The sequence below is a fragment of the Corvus kubaryi genome, unplaced genomic scaffold (assembly GCF_017639235.1).
Source record: "Corvus kubaryi isolate FWS band 111438036 unplaced genomic scaffold, C.kubaryi_AGA036_p1.0 66, whole genome shotgun sequence".
Taxonomy (NCBI): Eukaryota; Metazoa; Chordata; class Aves; order Passeriformes; family Corvidae; genus Corvus; species Corvus kubaryi.
In genome coordinates this window covers 1673829-1697593 of record NW_024582054.1, presented here as the reverse complement: position 1 = coordinate 1697593, position 23765 = coordinate 1673829, and the positions used below count along the sequence as shown (strand labels likewise).

Here is a 23765-nt window from a genome sequence, read left to right as displayed (position 1 = left end):
CCGCCGCGCCGCTGCAGCCGCCGCGCCCGGCCCCGCCGCAACCGCGCCGGCACCGCCGGCCGGCGGGCCTGAACATCCTGAACCCAGGCCTGTTTTAAAGGACCTATTACAAAAGGCGAGGAGAGTTGGGGGTTTTGTTTGCTTTTCAACACAAAGGACTTCGGAATGCAGAAGCACTTGAATAAAAAGCAGATTTTAAATGACATTTTAATTTCGGAATTTTGCAGGGCCAGGAGCAGAACTCACAGAAGTTTGCTAACAGGCTATTAAAATTCATCTTATATGAGAAATCCAGACCAAATCATGAGAAAAACAAACCTGCTCCTGTCAAGTCAGCTCAACCCCAAATGCAGGGTTCATCATGGCAAATGTTGATAAAAGCCATGAACAATTAAAAAACCTAAAATAAGCTCTACACAAAAGGTAACTTTGGTAAACTCATATCTGCAGAAATCTTTCAGAAGTCTGAACAGCTGACATGTTTATATTATAGCCTCCTTCAGGAATATTGTATCCAATTCATCTGCATATTACAGACATACTCTTATCAGGCACCAGAAATATTCCGCTGATTATGATCCTAAGATAGTCTTAATGGACCTTAAAAGGAGCCACAGGCAGGTTTTATAACATAACATGACCTTTAATTACAGAGATAATAGTAGAAAAACTGTCAAATAGTAGGAAAAGGGTTTTTTTAAGATGTGCCTCTCTTTACAGTGTTCATAGCGAAACAACACTGCTGTCTTGTAGTACAGAAGAGGAACCAACATGTGATTGTGTAGAAATTGCTGAAATCAAAAGTGAAACTAGTCAATATTAATTGGCCTATGGGAGAAAAAAATATAAAAGGAAATTTTCAATAAATTAAGTGTTTTGAATTTTTTATTTTGGCTCTAATATCTTTGAGTGAAACTGGGCATGGCAACCAGAAATGGAAAAAATAATACAGAACTCAGTAGGACTGTATTCTTTCTGTGTTCTTGGGTTTGACTTCCAGCTGTACCACAAACCTCTGCTTAAATCATCATAGAAATAATTCATTCCCTTTGTCGCTCATTTCTCCATTTTGGAATCAAGCTACCTCCTTCACTATATTTTGTATATCTGGACTGTAAGTACATGGCTAAGAAGACTTCACAGCAACCCCTGGGATGATGTTCTAACATGCTGCTTGAGTCTCTAGATGCTATCATACAAGTGATACTACTGCAAATTCTGTTCTTTGGTTTTTAATGTCATCTTAACTTTATCTTGGTGAAGTGCCCCATCTTAAAGACCACAGACCTCCACAGACATGCTGAGCATCTCCCCCAGGAGCTGGGAGCACTCCTCACTTCCCAGGAAATACACGGTATCTTGTACAATCAGTCACAGTCTCCACAAGGTAAACTGAGATGCTTTAAAGAGATAACAGCTTATCTGTAAGGATTTTGTTCATTCATCCACAAGCACACTCACCTAGGTATACCCCATATGCCAGATTAAAAACAGATCAGGCATTGTTCAACTGGAACTAAAAATCTGTTTTCAGTACTTTCTTCAAACAACTTTACCATGGTTCATAATAGCAAAAGAAAAATATTTTTGTTTGTTTTTACTATTCAACAGCTGGTAAAAAAGCCCATTTCTGTAGCTCAACTGAACACTGGACTGCCCAGACATAAGTAACAGGACAGACACTACTAGCACAAGACCCCAGCTCATTCTCAGCACAGTAGTAGCATAAACAAACTCTACTCCACACCCTCCAGGCAGGTGGGAAGGCTGCCCACTCTGAAACCTCACTGTGGGCTTTCAGTCCAAAACCAAAGGACATCAGCAAATTGACACAAAAGCTTTACAGTCATATTCTTTAGACTTACACACCATGTGAAATAAAAGCTCTGTGGGTATGTATGTGTGCATCTATATTTAGCCATCTTGTAAGACTGAAGTAGGACACTACCAATTTAAACTCCACAAGGTTTTTGGCCACACTCACTGTATCTGTTCTCATCTGCATAGGTGCAAAGCTTGGGTAATACTTGCCTGTCAGCAGGGTTTACTGTAGGCAATACCACTTCCACAATTTTGATAGCTGACCCAACACATAATCATGATACTTCCCAGCACCACAAAACCACTAAGTATATAGGAAAAGGATCAATTATGATTTCAAGGGGCCTCGGGTCTAATCCAGGATCTCCCTCTCGTTTCTAACACACCTCTGTCCAACTGCTCTGATTTTACCAAGGGCCAGAACCCTACTGCTTGCCATCACAGCACCTGCAGTTCACAGTGGTGGTAAGAGTTAAAAATTCTCCTTTTTCTCCCACTCCACTGGAAGAAACGCTACCTAGCTCAACCCTCCCCCTCACCCATTCCCACACTTCTCAGGCTCAGGAGCTCAGCTCTGTTCTTGCTCTTTTACTGGGCAGGAGAGCAGCCAGATGAGTGAACATGGAAGCACAAGCTGCTTACAGCCCTCCCACTGCTCTGTGCTGAAGTGCCATGCAAATACCACTGCTCGACTCTGCAGAGAACCAGGTTTCCCGTACTCGGTTGAACAGAAGTCTAGTTTCACAAATATTATGAGAGTATCAACACCTAATAAGTTTAAAATTCTGCACCTAGGAAATGTATCTGGGAAAACATAATCCAGGAGTGCAGGACAGGATGGGATCTGCCGGGCTGGGGAGCAGCTCTGTGAAAAGGGACGTCAGTGTCCTGGTGGACCATAAGCTCAGTATGAATGAACAGTGTGCTGCTAATAAAATAAAGCCAACAGGATACTGGGTTGCATCAGCAAGGGCATCACCAGCAGAGATAAAGAAGTCATTATCATATTCACTGCTTGTCAGGCCATATCTGGAATACAGTACCCAGTTTTGGTCCCTGCTATACCAAAGAGAGGTGGACAGTCTGGAGGGCGTCAAGGGAAGGGCTACAAAGATGATCAAAGGCCTGGGAAGCCTGCCATATGGCTGTCTGAGAGAACTGGGTTTGTTCAGGCTTGAGAAGAGAAAGCTTAGGGGAGACTTTATCACTGTGTTCCAGTATTTAAAGAGTGGCTACAAAGGTGAAGACTCCCTTTTTACAGAGTCACATGAATAATATGAAGGCTAATGGGTACAAGTTACTCCTGGGGAAATTCCAGCTAGACACAAGAGGAAAATTTTTCACATTGGGAACAATCAGCCATTGGAATCATCTCCCCAGGGCAGTGGTAGATTCCCTAACACTGGACAGGGTGCTGAGACATCTTGTCTAGTATGTGCCAAGGAAGGTCGGACCAGATGATCCTTGAGGTCCCTTTCAATATGGTATTCTGTGAACCTAAGACATCACAGTATTAGCAAGATGTCAATATATTGCCCATGGCCCAGGATTTGTTTCAAATCTGTACCAGTGTTCATAGAAGTCTTGACTGCTACGCTGTAATGACTCGTGTAACAGCTCATACCCATTACAAAAATGAACTCTAGGCTGCACCTGAGCCATAATGCTTGGTTTTGATAATAGGAATATAACTTACAGATGAAAGATGAAGACCAGGCCATACGAAAGTAAATGTCAGGAATACTTAGTGAAATTCCTGAAGATCTGGTCATATTATTGACTGTATTGTCAGTAAAGGCACTATCACAAGTAAGTATTGGCAATACTTTATTTCTCCTGCATGTCTCCTGGATAGGCTACTGGATGGGATGGAGGATGCTTAGAAATAGCACAAACATGAGCACTGCTAGATGTTTGAACAAACCACTTTACTAGGGCAATGCATGCATGTAACTCTGAATATGGTGGCAGAGGAAAACAGGCATCTAAAGGCTGCCTCAGCAACTCCTGTTCCAGTGTTCATACCTTTACAACTTTGGCTGTAAATATTCTTAAAACCAAACACCTTCATCTTAAACCAAATAAAAGCAACAGATAAGGACAACAAAAGCACCATCTTGTATTAAGAAGTAGGCGTCAACTGATCCCAGGAGAAACATTATAGTGCATCTTGCATTTTACAAAAAAACAGCAGACCTTTGGAGCATGATTATTTTCCTCATTAGGTTTTGGTATTACCAAATGTGAAACTCTCACTCACTGAGTTGTGTCATGCACTACATAGACCTGTAAAAGTAGGTTAAAATTATAAATGCTATACTATTACCAAATAATTTATTGTACCCTTTAACTGCTGGCAAGACAGTAGTTTGATTCTGCTTACTGACCAGCCAATGGCTACCTATGACTTACCAAAACAAAAATCCTAGGTCTGTATATCTCCTGACTTCTGAATACAACTTATTGCTATAATAAGCCACTCCAAAAGCCCAGGCACAGTCCAAGCAAGTATTCACACCCCTGGTGCCAATCCCATTGACTGCTGGAATGGCAAATTTTGGAGCAAAGATCCTCATCTGTGTTTGTTACAGTGGTTGTCTCACAAGAAGTACTTCTACACTGTTAACATAATACAACTAAGGTTTAGCCCTAAGTTGATGTTGTAGATGTGCATTGCTTGTACATGCCATAAAACAATTATAAATATACATAAAAATATATCAAGAATTCCACAGCCTCCTCTATAAAAACCAGCCATTTGAGTATTAACCAAGCACAAGCACTCTCTAGCTGCTGAGAACAGCTCTAATGAATGGAATGCCCAAGCCCTACGTGGAGTGAAACTATGAAACATTTAGATTAGATTTCTTTCAAATTTATTTTACATGTCCTTCAGCTGTCATTTCTGTGCCACTTAAGAGATCTTAAATTTCCACATCTTTTCCCCACACAACCATCAGATGTTTAACTGAGGACTAAAGAAGTCAGCATTAGGTAGCTTCCTAGGTTCAGCATTAGGTTTTATAACAGTATTCCCCTCCAAAACCTACAGTATTTCTGCTGTCCATATCAAAAATAAATTATATTCTCTTTCTCCCAAATTGTCAAAAGCTACCTTTAAATGGAGATCCAATGTTTTCCATAGGTTTTATACTTTCAAATCAGAGAAGGGAAAAATCCCACTTTTGGCTAGTGAGTATATTCTGGATATGCACAGATGGAATGAAATTATTTTGTGGTATAACTGATAAGGAAAGTTAATCACTAGATAGAAATTGGTTGGAAAATAGATTTAAATGGCAGAGCAATATAACTCGCCTTATTTGGTTGCCACCGGCAATGCAACAAAACTAGCACTCCTGAGATGCAGAGGAGATGTTTATAGCAGGGAAAACAACACAGAGACAGACATGCTGAGGTCTCTTTATCTGATAGCTTTGTGGTAATTGCCTTTCATGCCCTGTGGCATGTAGGATGCACTAATTTGGCATTCAGTGAGTACAGCAAAGAAGAGGAATACAAACAAAAAAGAGTCAAACCCTCCCCTACTGCTTTACCTTACAAAATTACCAAGGCACAGCAGTACTGGCATCATCACAAAGTCTGAGGTAGGCACTTCTATGAGCCAACATCATCCTCTTCCTAGAGTCCAGTCTCATTTTCATCAATGTACATGACTGATTTCATCAGCTCTTTCCAAGCAGCTCTGCTGTGAGGTCTAGTTCTATTTGCTGGCTGAGACTTTGCCCTTGGTTTGAACCCCAACTGAATGTTATAGGCATTTCTTCCTCTTGTCCAACCGTCCGCTGATGTCTCCTATATTGAAGGTAGGGAGTTTTGAAAAACTATTTCTACCAGAATCAACAGAAATTTTGCCTCTGATTTTAATGGGTTTAGAACTTGTCTCTGTTGCTCTTTCCTCTCTTTTCACCAACTCCTGCATAGAAGCAAAGTCATCAGTATTGCTGAGCACAGCTCAGTTCCCAGGCACCTTCTTCTGTCAAACAGGTTTTTTTAAATATTCTTAATTTACATTTGGGGCTTTTCTCCTGTACTTTTTATACTGACAGTGTCTCACCTCTTAAAAACCACATACAGCTGTGAGTATATGTGTTCCCTCTTTCTCATAATAGCTGACCCCAGAGACAGCAAGCTTTTATTACTAACTTCAGGGAAGAATGCACAACACTACATTCTACCTGACACAGCTGCAGCTCCTCCACATCTGCTTTACAGTCACTCATTCAGCATCCAGACTCATCACTTCAAGTAGTTTAATTGTGGGAGAAGAGTAGCAAGGAGAAGAAGAATGAAAGAATAATGGACAAAGGTACACGTACAGGCAGAAAAAATACACAAATGTGGCATATGCTCACTGTTTTTTATTATTTGTTGTTTATAATCTGGTCATACCCCTTGTCACCAGCCTCACTAAGAAAAATCTTATCAGCGTACTTACTGTTCTACACACACAGTGGTTTTTTTCACAAAGATTAGGCAGCAGATGTCAGTGAGACTTTGTATTAGTAATGCACTGAAGAAATAATTAGTAATGCATTGATTCTTTGCATCCTTGTGAATTTGCTAATAGAAGCCAGGATTCAACCCTACAGAAGTTAAATTCAGCTTCCATTGTGCTCAATACAAGTTGTTCACATTTTCATAAGGGATGAGTTGTATGCAGCGGGTTTGGTGGTTATGGTTACAGCAAATCAAGTAAGATGCAACAGATGCAACGAGAAATGGTTGGAAAGCAGCAAAGATAAAGTCCAAGGTCTAAATGCCAGGTTTGCATGTATGCCAGCTGTTCTGCAGCTTGGGAGAGGCAGGCAAACAAATACTTACCAGGTTTAATTTCCAGCAGCTTCAGCCTGGAATCCTCAGGGGGATGCAAACGCCTCTTTTTGCGCCAGCAACGCGCTGGGTATGTGTACAGCTGACCTGGGGCCAGGCCTGAAGATTAAAGGCAAAAAATTAATCACATTTCAGTTTGGAAACCACAAGCACTCTCTAGCATCTTTGTTCCTGCCCTCCCAGCCTCTCCTTGTTGGAGGGTTCAATTCTGCAAATCATGAGGCAGAGCTACACACTCAAGGCATCCAGTGCTCCTGAGGCTCCTCAGCACCTCTTGGGATCAGGCCTACAGAGAATCTAGGTCTCACTTAGACACTTCACTCAGCTCACTGAAACCAGAGCTGCACATAAATAATTTGTGATTTCTTCAGGGTAAATAGAATTTCAGACTCTCCTGGGTCACAAGGGCGATGCCTCCTCCACGTGCAGAGAAAGCCCCTTGAGAGAGAAGAGATGAAGTTCTGACATGCAAATCTTGAGCCCCTGATGCACAGAGCAGCTCAGGAAATTTGTGTCTTCCAAATGGGAGCAAACCAAGATCCAAGAGGTCTGACTCTGTATTTTTGCTTACATTCTGGACTTCTGTATGAACACCAGTTCTTCATTTTGACTCTTACTTCCTCATGCCAGTATGCTGAATGAGGGAGGAGATACAGCAATAATGTTTATATCATTGCACATTCCCTTAAACCACATTTGGCATCACTGGCTTTTGAGTTGCCCTGGCTCTCCTGACAGACACCCTTCAGCCAGTGTTGAAGCTATACTTTGCTTTCTTGCATTCAGGACACAGCAGGGCTTTGTGAATGCTTCACTAATAGGGGCACAGAAGCACACTGGCAAGTGCTTCAAAGCATCCTCAACTGCCGCAGATAGTCATGACACACAGAAATACCCAGCAAGACAGAGAAAAGTTGGAGGAATTTAATTCTCTCCTCTGCTTTCCCTGCCCTCTCTGTCCACCAGTTGCTTTGGCTCCTCTGCCCTTCTGCTGTTGCTGCTGTCGTGAAGGAGCTACAAAGCATGACTGCAATTCCAGACTCATTGTCCTCAAAAACCAGGTAAGACCACGTAAGAGAGAGGAGAGGAGTGGTGTTGCTATATCTGAAACTGTACAAACAGTGAACAGCTGGACAGCGTCAGGGGGGTGCCAGTAAATCAGAACAGCTCAAGGGCAGGAGGATGGCCCAAGAGTTCTCTCCTCTCTTCTGATGCAGCCAGGAGAGACTATCAGCTTGGGAACAAAAGTGACTCACCAGACCAAATGAGGATAACGAAAAAAAACCATCCTACTTACTTGGGGGTGGGGAGGAAGACACAATAACATAATTCACCTCGAGGGCATGTGCTAATCAAATTCTGCAAGTGAGTTCCTGGGTTTTAATATTTCAACTGTTGGGAATGCCAGTTCAGACCCCAGCACCTTCTACCTACTTCCAAGGCCTTGGAGCATCTACAGCATACTGCCCGAGTATGGCCAAGAGACGGAGTATTTGCAGAGCTCCTGGCTGTCTCAGGGCACAGAATGCTATTGAACTTGGACTTTTCACGCCCTTCTTTCATAGATGCCCAGAAAGCTGGGCATTGTGCCCATCTCAGGAAGGACACATTTCAGAACAGGTTGCTTAAGACCAGTTTGGGAATAAAAATGTGAATAACTAGCACTTACACAGTGTTTGGACACCCTTCTTCATGCCACTTTGCAAACATTAACCACTGCAACCAATTGCTATAATGATGAGGTGGATTGTGCCTGGCTCTGATGTGAGTAATTAAAGAGGTGGAGGCAAGAAGCCCCACCCTTTCACAGCAGGTCCTGTGCAAGGACTTGAATGCAATATTGAAATGGCAATTGCCAGATCAAAGCAATAGGACAGAGAATCCATTGCCCAGGCCTCCACAGAGGAGCCATTTGAAAGAATAAGTACCACGGCTTTTGTCCCAGACAGAGAGGAGCAAAGACCTACTAGTTTTGGGGGAATATCTGCTAATGTGAGCAGTCTTACATGAAAGAACAGTTCTGGATTCAGCCAGGACAGTGAAAGCCAACTATATACTACATGCTGAAAGCCCAACTAGAAACTTGAAAGGAGAGAGGTAGGAAAGCCTCTTCCTTAGAGGGTGGCAGGCAGATCAATAAGAGACGGATGATCCAACATCCACCTCCGCACCCCTTGAGGTAAGCCCTCTGTTCCTACTCACAATACACCTGTTCATTAATATGCTGCCATCCAATGAACTTAAAACACATACCAGATCTTCACTTCATTGAACCCATCAATGCTACCTTCATTTCTCTACCCTGTTCTCCATCTGTCTCTGTGTCAGCTCACATGAAGTGTAGATCTTACACAAAGGAGAGGCAACAAGGAAAGGGTCAGTGCTGAATGCAGCTCCTTCACAGGCGATCTTGCAGTGAACATGGAAGTAACGCATGTTACTTTCTTCAGTCCTCTGTGGGTTGTCTCTCCCTCTGGTACCTTATAGGGCAACCAGAGAAGGCTCCAACCATTTGCTTACAGAGGAAATAGCAGAACCTGCAGTGAGTTATGTTGTTTATCTCATTAGTGTAGGGGAGTCATAACTCAAAGCTCATGTGAAAGGCCAGGGGAGGAGGGGAAAAGGAGGGAGTTATGTGCAGTATTGTGTGAAATTAACCCTGAACTGTTTATCATGAGATGCAGATTTCTGACTCCTTTAACAAAGAGGACAGCAAGAACTCAAATTAATATGCTGAGTTTCTGACTCTCCTCTGTTTTTCAAGTCTGTGTAAGTGAAAAGAGGTCCTGGAGCTTTACCATTTGTCTTTATCTAGTTTTTCAGGTTAGGGATAGTAAATGGTAGTGAGCACAGCACACAAGACAGATACCAGGATGGCTGGCAGAGAATTTTCAGAGCCCTTTAGTATGGGCACAAGCACATTGTGTAAACCAAAACCAGGCATGCTAAAACTGCAGAGGGATGCCTTGACTCACCATAATACTACAAGAAATAGATTTACGCGAAGACACTCAAGGGAGCACTAAACGGGCTAATAAAAATCAAGAAAGAGGAAAGCAAATATGGGGGAGGAGGGCTGCTTCATTTCACACTGATTATTCTAATTCAAAATAACAAAGTCATCAGATTTGGTGGCCAATGCAGATGCAGGAGACTTCTTTCTCTTGATACTCTCTGACGAATGGTCCACCATTAGTCTCCAGCGCACACCTGCAGGAAAAATGTCACCTAGTCCCTTTTGGAGGGCAAGTTGTCAAACAGTTCACTATCAGAAGTGCAGAAGGAAAGATTTGCAGAATGAATTTGCTCAAGATAGTCCACAGAGCTTATAGCTGAGAAAGGCAAAGCAGGACATCTTGGTTCCTGGTGTGATGCTGTAACACATTTATGATGATTCCTTCTGTAAGTGCACAGACACCAATGAGACCCACACAAGTCTATCTCTCTGGAAGTCTATCCCTCTGGAAGTCGCTGTTGACAAAACATTACTTGTGAATATAGTGGATGTACACCTGTAAAAATATATATATATATATATATACACACACCTTCTGACTGTGTTCAGAAGGATAAAAATAGCAGCACCTTACTCATAACAAGAGGAAGGAAAAGAATAAAGAAAAGAAAAGAAAAGAAAAGAAAAGAAAAGAAAAGAAAAGACCTAATTTTGCCAAAGCATAATCTCTTAGGAAGGCGGAATTTTCAGCTGAAACAAAAAACTCGACTGTGGTTATGAAGCAACCCTAGAAAAGAAGGGTTAGTGCAGAAGTTTAGAAAACTCCCATCTTGTGAATCACGTTCAGCAGTCCCAAATTACCCCAGTAGTTTTGGTAGCTGAAATATTCTTGGGGTATTTTTAACGCTGTAAAAACACCTGTTGTCTCCTCTGCCAGAAGTGTCTGCATTTTACTATAGAAACAGTTTTCTGATAGTACTGCAAGACAACACGAACTCTACTTTTGATATTTTGGGAATAGGAGGAGTGCAAGGATCCTTCCTTTAGTATATCCTAGGAAAGGGAGAAGGAAAGTTTCAGCTAAGACTCAGCTAGGCACTTTTCAGAAGCAGCAATTGCTTTCTTAGCCCTAGGAGGGCAAAGGAGCATTCTGTGTGTTCCTCCTACTTCATCTCCTGTAAACCAGACAGTGGAAGAGATTAGAGCAGGCTGCACCTTCCCATAATTTCAGATCTAGAATTTGAGGGGGTGGAGGGTGAAGGTGGGAGGGTGTCAAAATAGTTTAGAGAACTGGCATGTATTTATGCACGTGTGCATGTTATACTTCCAGTGCCCATGTACACTAGGTCCCTTCCTGCCTGGATTCTCTGGGCTGCACTAAAGGGGGAAAAAAAAAAAAGGTAGAAATCCATTTTGGTGCTGTCAAAATATCTGTTCCTTCAGCTAATTATTGGTCAGATACTGAGCTATAACCTAGCCAGATATCCCCAGGGGTTCAGAAGGACTTCTGTCTGAGCAACATCTCCTGTCTTCCAACTGGTGACTGTCGACTGTCCTTTGCCTTTCAAAAAAGGATTTCAGATGGATTTAGTCTAACAAAGGAACAACTGACCAAAGTCTACAAAAATAACAGTGCTGTTTTCCCTTGAGCTTCACTGAGCTGTGGAACAGGCATTAGCTAAAGCTCCTTAAGGAAATATATCGACTTCTTTCTGTACCCAGGGGAACTGCAGCTGCAGAACAGATACCCAAGTTAACTTGTCCAAAGCAGAACCAGGGCTTATAGGTATATTTCTAACCACCAGAACAATGTTCATTCCATTAACTGGACTCTCCTGTATTTTACTTCAGTTTTATATCCTTCCCAATATAGTTCCTTATTTTCAGCATTCATCTCAGAAACTCCCTTTTCCACCTTGGAGGTAATTCCAGTCCTGCTTAGAGCAGAGCATTGAGTCTTCTGCTCCAGACTGGGATCGATAGCTTGAAAAGAGCTACAATGATGCAGCCTTAGAAACTACCATGTCAGGCACTTCTTTGCGTAGAGTAATTAGCATGAGCTCTCTGCAGTTACCCAAGGAAATCCCCTGCAGGCACAGAGGTTTAGGCAGTTTCTCTTCTGTGTGGCCTGTAGCAGGTTTGAGCTCCTATTAATTAAACCCCATGAGGGCTCAGTGGCCAGCCCTCCATACATGCACATGAATACACAGACACAACACTACCAACCTGGTCCCCTGTGCCTCTTCTCCATCCAGATGTAGCAGTTGTTCTGAGCTACACCAGTCTGTGAATCCAGGAAGGGAAGGCGGACACTTCGCTCAGCACAGAGCCGGGAGTTGTAGCTGCGACAGTGCTCAATTGCTTCTTTGTAGAACTGGTCCCCGAGTCTGCCAAAAGAGACAGGGCAGACAGTGAGAATGATTGCGCTGCCCCCTCCAACAAGAGTAGAAAAAGGGGCATGAATGGTTGGTTGGTTTGAAAATGGACAAACAGAAAAACTTTGCCTGGACAGATGCAAATGTTGGTGACATGAGACACTGCTGAAGCAGATCATGCAGAAAGTGATGTCAAATTCACCAAAAGATCAGGCTGTCAGGAACCAGACACAGATTTTTTCAGTAGCAGTGTGGCTACTGAATGAGCAAATGATGCAATCACACTGGCCCATGACCCTGGGTCAGGCCCATGTACACCACAGTGAACTCATTTGATTGTTTCTCTTCCCCTGTAGTTTGTCCAGCCAATTCAGCAAACCAGTCATTTCAACCCCATATTACAGAAGCTACTGCAGTATGTTTTGAGCAACCAGAAAGCCAGCCAAGTTTAGAAGAACTTCACTCCATCATTTCTGGTGTCAAAGACCCCATAAGAGCAAAGACCACAGTCCTCTTATTGTGTGCTTCTGCGACATGAAAACACTCCTTAATCACTGGAGCCATATCTGCAATGGTCATACCAGATGTTTTGTCATAAGCCTTCCAGAGTTTTCCTGGAAGGTGCCAAGAGCAGCAGGCTACAACCAGTAGCGACCAGTAAGACCCAGCATGGCAAATGCTGCTTTTCTCTGGAGTCCAGTGGGAAGAACAGTTCTAAAGACAATGTCACTTAATAAATAACTGTTTGTTCAAAAATTCTGTAGAACCTTCATCTTCCATTGAGAAAGGTTTAAAAACCCTGCCTGCTGGAGATTATCAAAATCCTCCCTCCAAATTTCTCTAAACAGGGAAAAGCATCAAAGTAAAGCTACCCTGAAGACACAAAGCAGCTGTCATGCTGGAGCATTGCAAAGTAGGTGGGCCACACTGCTGAACCTCATTCTTGATCTATTGTCAAGGTGAAATTCAGTCATGACATGAATAGCTAGGAAAGCTACCTGTTAGGGGTAAGTTCATTAGAAAACAGGAGCAGAGTGATAGATACCATAACTTGCTCCGACCCTGATATTCATTAGTGTGCGAAAAGAGTACAGCACATACAGCAAGTGAGCCAAAGGGATGCATGCACAGAGATAAAAGGGAGTCCCTTTCCTGTTCTATTAGTTGTTTTGCCCACTATCCTCTTCCATAGGCACAACTGGCATTTTAAAATTTTGCACACCTCTGAATGTCAAATCAGTGCAAATTGCTCTGTTTTACCATCTGTATCTTTTTTGTGACTCACATCTTTTAAGTGACTCCTCAGTTGTATGTTATGCTTTACATGAGAGTCAAACTCTTTTCGTCTTGGCTATGCTGGACCAATAGCCTATCACTGACAGGGGCTAAAAGCAGAGGCTTAGGGAAGAGCACAAATACAGCAAATACCAAGAGAGACACCTCTAGTTCCCCCTTCTCAATTCTGATAATTGGAACTTAATTTACCCAAGTCTCAGGTTATCCAATGATGGGGAGATCAGAACATCCTTTGGCTACAGAGACTTCGTAAGGGTTTTTCAGAGGTTTTGTGCAGCAGTGAACATCTGTGTGACCATGGTGCCTCTCAGACTTGTCCTCCCCTGCTGACCACCAGCTCCTGGGCAGCTGCCAGTGCAGGGATCTTTGGAGGGCAACTGAAGGAGAGAGCTCTCTGGACTGTGCAAGTAAGTGGAGGGTACAGCCATGGGCAGAGTGTGTACAGCAGGATCCCTGCAGACACTGAATCCCCTGCAATGACCCCAAATGCCCTTTTCCATAAAAAGGCAGGGGGGGAAGGGAAGGGGACCAGGGGAGAAAGGAAAAGATAAGCTGCACTACTATACAAAGAATGTGACTAGGAAGAAATGAAATCTTATTAAAAGCTGTAATTAAAGTTGTACACTTGTGTAATCAAAGTCAGTAACAAGGAGACCCCAGCTGATCAAAGATTAACAGCTCTTTCCACAAACACATGAGTTTCCTCAGAGCTATGTCAGATTCCTTCTATATTAAACCAGGGATGCTCTCTAACTCTAAGGAGTTTACTGAAAAGAAAAGCATAGCTGTGTGACAAAAAATTGCCACCACTGCATAAGTCTTCCTTATGCCAAAAATCACTTCAGTCATTAGAATATGCGCACCACAAAGCATCCGTATTAACAAAGACAATACATCTCAGCAACCCAGATATAGGATCTGACTGAAGATTGCTTCAGTTTCCACCTTGCTCTAAGACTGAAAATAACTGTAAGTCTTCAAATGTAAAATATTTGACTTTAAATCACATTATCAAGTAGAGAAATTTTCAGATTTTTCTAAGAGGGAGAAAAGAGGCTTTGAGATCCTAATGGCAGAGAAGCAACCAAGCTAATAGGTCAAATTCACTCTTGACACAATCTTGCAGTCTAGTTGTTTCATTACATTAATTTAAAAGATTTTAAATATGCACTTTTTGCCTTAAAGAAAAATAACAATTTAGAAGTATTCCGTCACCTCCATATTTTAAGAAAGCTTGCCTTGGCTCCACTACAGCAAGCATGATCAAAAAAATGCAGTTTTGTAAGTATTCACTGGAAAGATATTTCAGATACTGAGACCTTGAGGAATTGTCCTGGCCTTAATTTTAAATTGAATTTTTTTTTAAAAGTGACAAATAATCAAATATAGGAAAGTAAAGAAACAGTATTTCCTTGTGACACTCATATATCAGTGGTAAGCAGCTTCCCTGAATTTACTTTTGAGTGCCTAGTTGTTTTGTTTTACCATTAGTCTTTATTGGAGGGATTCTGACACATTCCAAACTTCAGTTATTTTTTTTTAAAAGAACTTCAAACTCAGCGATATTTTTTCATTTTTTGTGCTACATATCTAAACACAGCATGTTTTATTTTATGCAGGAAAAAACAGAAAGTATATTAAAATAAGGGCAAAAAAGGGGAAATACGGTCCTATTGTTGTGTTCATCACTGTGGAGTCAGGGAGGTGGGACAAATCCCAACCCCCTCCCAGGAGGTTTACAATGGAACTGGAGAACAGACAAGGGTGGGAATAAGACCGGAGAGCACATGAGCTCAAATGAAACTCAAACAGATCTGTTGAGTTTGAGCAAGTGAGATACAAGAAGAGAAAAAAATGAATATTATAAAGTGTATCATATGTCAGAAAAAAGATTAATTATCTGTTTCATGCTTCATAGTTTTCCCAAACTGTGTTGCTATGGAAGACTTACACTTCAACTCCTGAAAAAGTATCTGTAAAAACTATGGGGACTTTCCGCATTATTTTTATGAAAAGTATGTATGAGTCAGTGCTGTGCTGTGACTGACTGCAAGGGTCAATTCTTCCCTTTGGACAGGGGAGTTAAAGGTCACACAGACTTGTCTAGATTGATATTAATGACACAAAATCATCAGCATATGTGCAGATTTTAAAGATGCTGGGGAAAAAAAAGCAAGGAGTAGACATGAACAACTGCTGGACAAGGAAGGCAAATCATACTGAAGGCAGCACAACTGGAAATACAGAATACAGCTGTCAGCACACTGTGAAAAGCACACAGCCGTTCAGTACAGAGCCCCAGGTGAAACCCCAGCTGTTTGGGGCAGGCATGCCAGTGACACTGCTGGCATACACACAGGCTTTGCACTTACATACCAACCCATGCACACTAAAATAACTTGGTTCTGGCTGACTGATAAAGAATCCCGGACTTGGAAAAGAACAACCTATGCTATTGCATACTTCTGCAAAGCTGCATAGGAGAGGGAAATGTTTAGTGGAGGTTAGAGGCTCTTTTTTGGTGCAAAAAAAGTCGGACTGAAACTAAACAGCAGGCTGGGAGCAGTGGAAGCTCCGTGTGAGCGGGGAGGTGAGCACTCTGAAAGCACCAGCAGCCCTGTGGGTGCTGGGACAGCGATGTGAGCCTGGTGCAATTCTGTGCAGCCTTGCAGGTAGTCACTGCCATGACAGCAAGCACCAGCATGGAAGATCACACTCTGTGACATCCTTGAGGTCACTGTTCTTTTAAGTGTTAAGAAACTGAGGGTTTCTATCATGGAAACAGGTCAGCTAATAACGAAGTCAGGGAAGAACAATTCTTCCCTTCCCTCAATCTTTGCCAGCTAGCTCTAACTAGTCCATAAGATTTCTAAGCAGACTCCAACTTACTACTTTTCTGTGTAGTACCTAGTGACATGACTCTGCTGTCTAGGCATGCCTTCAATGAGGGGAAAAAAAAAAAAGAAACCCAAGAAGTTGCCTGTCTTATAAGCCCATAAATTAGCAACAAGGACCAAGAGCCTGACTTCATTCCAGATGTTCAAGATGTTTGTTTCTGTGCTGACAAGGGATCCTGATGGGCCCTGAAAGCAGCGGAGCAGCTCTCCACCACTACTTCACAATCCATCCTGCAAAGTCACATATTTTTGAGTGCACTTACACCTTTTTACATTGGCTATAAAATAGGCAGAATCCATCAGGCCCCTCCTGCAGTGCCTAACACAATTCAGGTTAGTACCCAGAGAAGGTGAGCACTCGCTGAAGACCTATAACCAGCCATGCTCAACCACGACTACAGGTCCACATCAGCCCAGGAAAACTTGTATAACAAAGAACCAGTCCTCCTTAAGTGCAGCTCTTAAATTTCCACCAGATACCTCTGAGTATGAATCCAGATTGTCTCCAGTTCTTGAGGCCAGGCCTCTTTCTAGTCATTTCCCTCTAAACCCATGCTCACTACATGACTAGACAAGTAAAAACCTGATAGCACAGGAAGAAATGACTAGTCATGTAACAGAAAGCAACAGACTTTTCCTTCTACAGTTTGCAATGGTCCTCAGTCACAATCAAAAATGTGGGACTTGCTTTCCTTAAGACCATGGAGTTTTCATTTACTATTATTAGCCTCTAGTCTTACATTTTAGATAATTTGACTCATTTGATACTGTGAGGAACAGTGAGGACAACTGGAAAAGACCTTTTAAATCAGAACTTGTTATTCAGCAGCACTGCCATCCAGTTTCAAACTGGGTGAGATCTGAGAAGTGTATGAGAGAAGTGGTGCAATGCAGCTTCAAAAGATACTTTTTATTCTCCTTTTGGAGACACTCATGAATGAGTCTGGAAATGAAGCACCAGTGTGGTCTCAGGCCTTCTCACAAAGTTGAGCAGAGACTAAGAAATCAGCCAGGCACTACCTGAGCTATCAGTTGCCTGTGACACTGGAGACCATCTTGGACAGCTACACGTCTTGGCAAGTGTTGAGAGAACTGCACTGAGCTGGCTATACTCATTCCTTTCCAGCAGGTCCCATGAGGCCCCTGACAGGCGGCTGCTCCTTCTCTCTATGACCTGTGACATGAAGAGTGCCACAAGGCTCAATTCTTCAACCATTTCTATTTAATATCTATGCAAAACCTTCAGGGAATATGATGAAGTATCTGGGCAGCAATGCCAGCCATTACATTGATGACATGCAGCTTTATGTATCTTTTTCCCCCTCATGCTGACAGCACTCTCCCAAACCTCACAGTGTTGAAAGCAAGGGCAGCATAGCTGGCAGAGGCTGAAGTCAGAAGAGAGTGGAATGAGGCTGACAGGAAGTGGGAAGCATTACAAACTACGCACTAACACTATTAATACGACAATCTTATAGACACAATCACCAAAAGGACCTTCCTCTCCCTCTCCAATCAGCGTAATTCTCAAGCTGCAGCCTGGCCATTTCATGTGTGTTTCTCCCATCTGGACTGGCCTACTCTGACTCTCCACCTCAGACTAGAAAAGCAACAAAGACAGAGCTAGTGGCAAAACTCTGGTACTTACCCTATCACAAAGCAAGCCAAAGTCCATAGTCCCCTGCCTGTCCTCATGCCTTTTCCTCACAGACCCTGAAACACCACTGATTTTCATGAAGGGCACAGTGGACTAAGTTCAAGCTGCTTGAATGTCTGCTTCTCCTTTCTAGACCCAGATGCAACTGGAAACCTGTTCTTAACAGAGTCCAGTATCACCAGGCTTCTATAACATCTTCAGACAGCAGACCCTCAGCTTCAGAGCATCTTCCCTGAAGAGGTAAAGCATTCTGCTTTGCTCATCCTCACATTACATTGCAAGATGCTAACATAACATTCATCAAAAGATCCAAGCAAAAGAAAATATGACATATTCAAGAGTGTCAGACAACTATTGAGCATTGAACAAAAAAGGGCTGGCTAGGCCCCTCCTTTGGCTGTACTCTCTGGAATTTTTACTCAGTAGGCAGTGCCTAAATGCTACAATCATGCACCCTTTGCAACTGCAGAAAGGTAGGACATGGAGATTCAAGAGGAATAGAGAATGGCTTCCCTGGCGTTAGGTAAAGCATAACAGACTGCTCAAAATCCTACCACAAACTCTAGTGGCAAGCCAGAAAGTGCAGGAATGTTCAGATTCAGTTTTCTCATAGTGGTCCATTGCAACTGTCCCTGCACAACATTTTCTAATGATGTAAGGGGTGTTAATGTGAGCAAAGGCAAAACAGGATTTCCAGATGTGCTACAGAATGACTCAAACTTTCTGGGCTTTCAGTTTTTTAACATAAACTTGGCAGCTTTCTAAAGACTCACAAACACATGTCTATCCTACACTCTCCAAGAGCCAGAGTCATTGAGACAGCTATTTCATTTCTATACACACTGAGTGATTTCACCTGATGGACAACAGGAAGACTGTATAACTTTCCCCAGCCTGGGAGTCAGAGAAAACAATGGCTAGCAGGACTCTTTTTGTGGTAGGTAGATGACACAAATCAGACCACAAAACAGTACACAAAGAAGACAGTGTTGTTGCTAGAGCAGCAATGATCCAAGGGTAAACAAAGGTTCTTCCTTTCATTGGAATAACTCATGCAGACAGGTCAAAATAGACAAGCTTCTAGCACTTGTTCACTGCTCTGTGGCAGGTGCAGAGACTGTGTGTGGTTCAAGGGATTAGGAGCCATCAGAGATCTGATGACAAGCTCCTGAGTCAGCACTGGCACAGCCCAGACATTACAGCAGTCAAGAAGATGCCCTGATGCAAGATGCTCAAGTCTAGGTTGAATCCCAAATCAGTATAAAAGCAGTGTGAGGTTTTTCAGCACCCTCTTCCAAACACCCAGCATTCACCCGTCTTCTATGCAGAAGGGCAAAGAAATCCCCTTTTGCAGGTATTTACCAGCAGACTTCCCCTAAAGGGTTGGAAATCCCTGCTGGCTACTTGTGGCCAGAATCAACAGGGTACTCACTGCTTGAATCACGGTGTGATCCTGATTTGTAACAGAGAGCGCGGCCTTGTAGAGCGAGCTACATTCATTACTCTGGAAACAGGCTTAGGCTGTAATTTAATCCACTGTGAAACTACTGGTATCATCTCATGCAAAAAGTCTGTCTTTGAAGAAAAATGACAAAAGGTAGGCTTAACTTACAATTTGAGGAAAATTGATCTGATTAGCCCCATCCTCACAGGTATTGTAGAAGTATGAGAGCTCTGCTGGCATTTCCATTTAAAGAAAAGAAACAGCAGCACAAGTTAATACTGCCAAGAAGAGTGTGGTGCATGATGGTATCTTGCTGACAAAAATCTGGCTTTCAGGGTCAAGAGCTGCAGCTGTCTCTGTGCAGGAATAAGGATCAGAACTAGAGATGCTCCTCTTCCTGCAGCTGTGCATGACCCCACTCAAGGCCTGCAGCCTCATTTCCAGCTCTCAAAGCCAAAAAGGTGGGATAATTCTGCCCATCTCACTCAGCTGTTAACATGCAGAGTTGTTGGCTAGATATAACAGCTATCTGTGTATGGTACAAGTTGATGTGTACTTATGAAATCAGGTATTTCAAAAGATTAAGTTATCAGCCCCATTCAAATGTACTGGACTGTGAACAATTATACTACAGTGCATGTGGTAATTTGTCCACATCTTCTCTTACTTTACTTTCATTTCCATGAAGAGGCATCAGCAGCAGTTTCCATGCCATACATCAGGCAACCTAAGTTGTTTCCAGAGACAGACATTGCATACAATCTCTATTAGACTCAGCACAGTGACCAATTAGGTTAATCTCAGAGGCAGACTCCTTGGGGATGTCTCAGAGCATCTATTCTTTCTCAGGCCAGAGTTTCTGTTTTAAAGAGATGCAGCATCATCCAATTAAAGGAACAACAGGTGTGAAAGATAATAACCTAGACCTCTCTTGTGTCTGAATTGCACTCAGAATTCAGCTTGGTCCTAACCTCCCCTAAAAGGTCAAAAATTCTTTCCAATTACTAAAGGAATGAACTAATGAAAACTTCAGCAACAGTATTAGATTGGACACGACAACATCTAAGTTATTTTTTAATATATATCTTTAGAAAAGCAACTCAAGCTGCTGGGGCTTGGGGTCACCAGAATTCTGTTTGGCTTAGTGCAACGATAGTCGTAGGGGCCAGATGTAGTCAAAGACAAAGTCTATCCACTCAGCTCCCATGGTTCTGATTTCCCACAGTGGTCCTATATTTTGCATTCCTGGTAAAAATCATAATCTATCACCCAAGCTGGCACCAGCAAGACAGCAAACCAGACTTCTACAAATTACTCTGCCGTGACTTCCTTTGTAGCTCTAACAGTTCCCCTGCAGAACACGGGTAACACCCTACACTTACCTCACTAATAAATCGTGTGCGTTACTTCAGGCACTGTCTGTACTAAAAAGATGTTCAGATCAAGAACAGAAATCCTCTCCTAGCTCTAGCTGTGCCAACTAAAAATATCACCCATTCCCTCCTACCCTGCTGCTTTTCACTGCTTGTCTCCTAGAGCTTACTGCTCCCACACCTCCTGCCACTGGCAATACTTGCATGAGCACTCCCTGACTCAGTTCAAGCAAGGCCATTCGATCTGTTTGAGCAAACCCAGCTGACATTGCCCGCAAGAGCTGAGGGCAAGCTCACAAAACCCCTTCTGCTGCCAGAGGTACCTCCAGCAGTACAACCAGCTTGGGTTAGTCTTCAAGTGGCACACTTGTTTGTTTGCAATGGGAAGAAGTCTGTCCACCATCAGTGGTGACAGCTAGGTCACTCAACCAGCACAGCCCTCTTGGGAGACACAAAAAATGCAAATGGAAGTTGTTCCCTACTCCAGTTACATCATTGACCGAAATGATATCAGCTAAGCTGACAAGAGCATTCCTTTTCATGTGTGTCTGAGTATCACATCTTTCATGAAGCCACATATCTCCACCAGAGCTCAATAGGCAGTGAGATGCCAGGAAAGACCATGGGGGTTTTGCCCCATGCTTTAAGCCAAGTCAGAGTCCCAGCTGTCCAAGCTCTACAGCATGGTCCTGGTCTGAATGACCTCTGTTAGCCCTCTTGGAAGTTCTCAGGCTGGGATTTCCCCTGCTCCTTGCACAGTTAGTTAGTAGACAAATATACAGTGCCATTCAATCCAGGTGGCAGAATTTAAAGATTAAAATAAACATGCAAGTAGAAGAGTAGTACAAATGTTCCTAAATGGTATGCAAGCTTCCCCACTACACTGAACTGTTATTACATTAATATTTTAGGTACTTCCTGTCCTTTCTCTAGAAAGAGTTAGTTAATTCACATTTTTCTGCTGACTTGTCTCTTTTGTAGGAACCTTGTATCTCCTGCTGCAAAGGAAATGCCACTCTAGGAAACAATCCATTTGGCACAGGTGAAAATGATCCCACAAGTAGCAAAGCAGAGATTTATATAGATCTAACATAAAACCACATAATTATTAGAGTTTACTTTGCCCCTGAGGTCAGCCTTGGGAAAAAAAAATCAGCTAGAGACAATATTTTAAAGTTACTAATATTGAAGGGGTAGCACTTTCAGATCCTTGGTCACAATCCATGTGTGACAAACTGAATACACATGTAAGAAACCACTAAAATCCAGTGTACCCAGTCAATAATTATCAACCACACAAAACAAAACAGGAAATTATATTTTCTGTTCTCTACAAAGTCATCTCATTCCTAGATAACTAAAGTTGTGTTTCTTTGAGTTATTATTTCTCTTAAATACATAGGAACAATCATTCCTATCAGGAACAATCATGTTGCTTGTGTAAATCTACTGGCCTTGGCAAACGTACAGCAGGGATATACTTGACTCATGCTACATAGGGAAATTCCCAAGAGAATTGTAAATTAGATTTCCTTTTCTCACCTCCTTCCCCCAGCTCTACCCACAAATGGAAGTAGGGCAGATTATGGTCATTCCTCTGGTGAAGTATCATTATTACTCCTTGAACAGTAACGATAAAAATTGTAAGAGGCGAAACAGATGCATCCACCACATCATCTTACAGCTTCCCCAGCATAAAGAAGACCCTGTATTGAGAGCACACTGGAACTAACTCAAAGGTCTAGGCACAGGATCTTCTGCACCTGGAGCACATCCCATGGGAGCAGAGCAAACCATCATTGCAAATACTCACATATAACTCTGAGGAGTGATGTTTCAAACACCTGTGCCCTGGTTTCTGTAGATTCTTATGCGGCACCTAAGAGGAACTCTTTAATAAAGCCAAGAAAAAGTACTTGCCACAACCAGCTTTCAGAAACTCAAATATCTGATGGTTCTTCCCATACAAATGGACTTTCCTTGCACCTCTTTTTCTTCTGACTTGCTTCCTGTTCTCAGCACCACCTTAAGTATCAGATTGAGGTGGTTATTACTGTAGAACAGTTAAAGCAAATAGAAAAGCCTTGTAATTCACTTAACAATTAGCAAACCCTGTAATACTGTTTTGCTGGAATTATCACTGCAAAATAAAGATCCTTTCTTCTGCTCAAGTAACTTACTCTTTTGGCAAGTCTGAAAGACTCCACTTGTTTAATGCATATCCCCATCATGCTAGGGCAGACCTCAGATTCATTTTTGGCCCCATGTGTTGACAGAGGTCTTCAAACACTTGTGATGAAACCTTGCCTGCAACCAAGCATTAGGTCCCAGTTCAGCACAGCACGTTATTGAGTGTGCAACTCCCCATCAATTCAAAGTTAGGCAGATACTTGAATATCTTGCTGAACAGAGATGGCAGCTGAACAGAGAGCACATGCTTCAGTGCACTTTTAGAATGAGGTCTTAGAAGCAGGTACACGTGGGCAAGGCTGTTCAGGTCAGTTTATCATGTTTTCCCAGCTGGAACTAGCCAGAGCTAACACATTGGTTCCATTTTCTTTCGGGGATGTAATACACTGCAGTAGTTAAAACTGCAGGTCACAGAAGTGTAATCTAGGGATCATGAGACAGTCATTAATCAATCAACCAGTGGAAATAGGAGCTGGGTAGATATCATTATCTCTACATTACAGATGAGACATGGAGAGTTTGCATAACAAAGCCATAGAGAAAGAGAAGTCACTTTTCTTATTTCCCAGTTTTGCTCCATCTTTTCCTCTGAAATTTGTTTTCTCACTCTGCAAGACTTCCTTCCCCAACTGCCATCCAGCAACCTTCTTGATTCAGAGACAAAGCTGACTCCATGTCGTGCTGAAAGCTAGTTGAAGCTCTTCTATACAAAAATCAGTTAAAGAAGTACAGGAGTAACCTTTCTTTTATTTCAGATATCCTGTAAAAGCTACCTGAATGCTGCAGTGACAATGACAATGACAAGCAAAGACAATGACTAAACGAGTTTGGACATGGAACTAAACTGCGTCCAGAGTCTCCACTTGTCTGCACCCCAATTAGTACAGAATGGAGACAAGCAT

At 42.5% G+C, this 23765-nt stretch overlaps 1 protein-coding gene across 9 annotated transcripts in view; it reads right to left on the bottom strand.

Annotated features, from left to right (window-relative positions):
- The window catches only part of DPF3 (double PHD fingers 3), a 193974-nt gene that overhangs the window by 90170 nt on the left and 80039 nt on the right, over window positions 1-23765 (bottom strand). For all 9 annotated transcript variants that reach the window (XR_006019280.1, XR_006019281.1, XR_006019282.1 and 6 more), the window contains exons 2-3: window positions 11858-12018; window positions 6667-6774 (exon numbers count right to left, since the gene is read on the bottom strand). Coding sequence is in view for 6 of the 9 variants with exons in the window: in XM_042047285.1 (XP_041903219.1) it covers window positions 6667-6774; window positions 11858-12018 (269 nt within the window). In the remaining 3 variants the exon portion in view is untranslated. The remainder of the gene's footprint in view (window positions 1-6666; window positions 6775-11857; window positions 12019-23765) is intronic.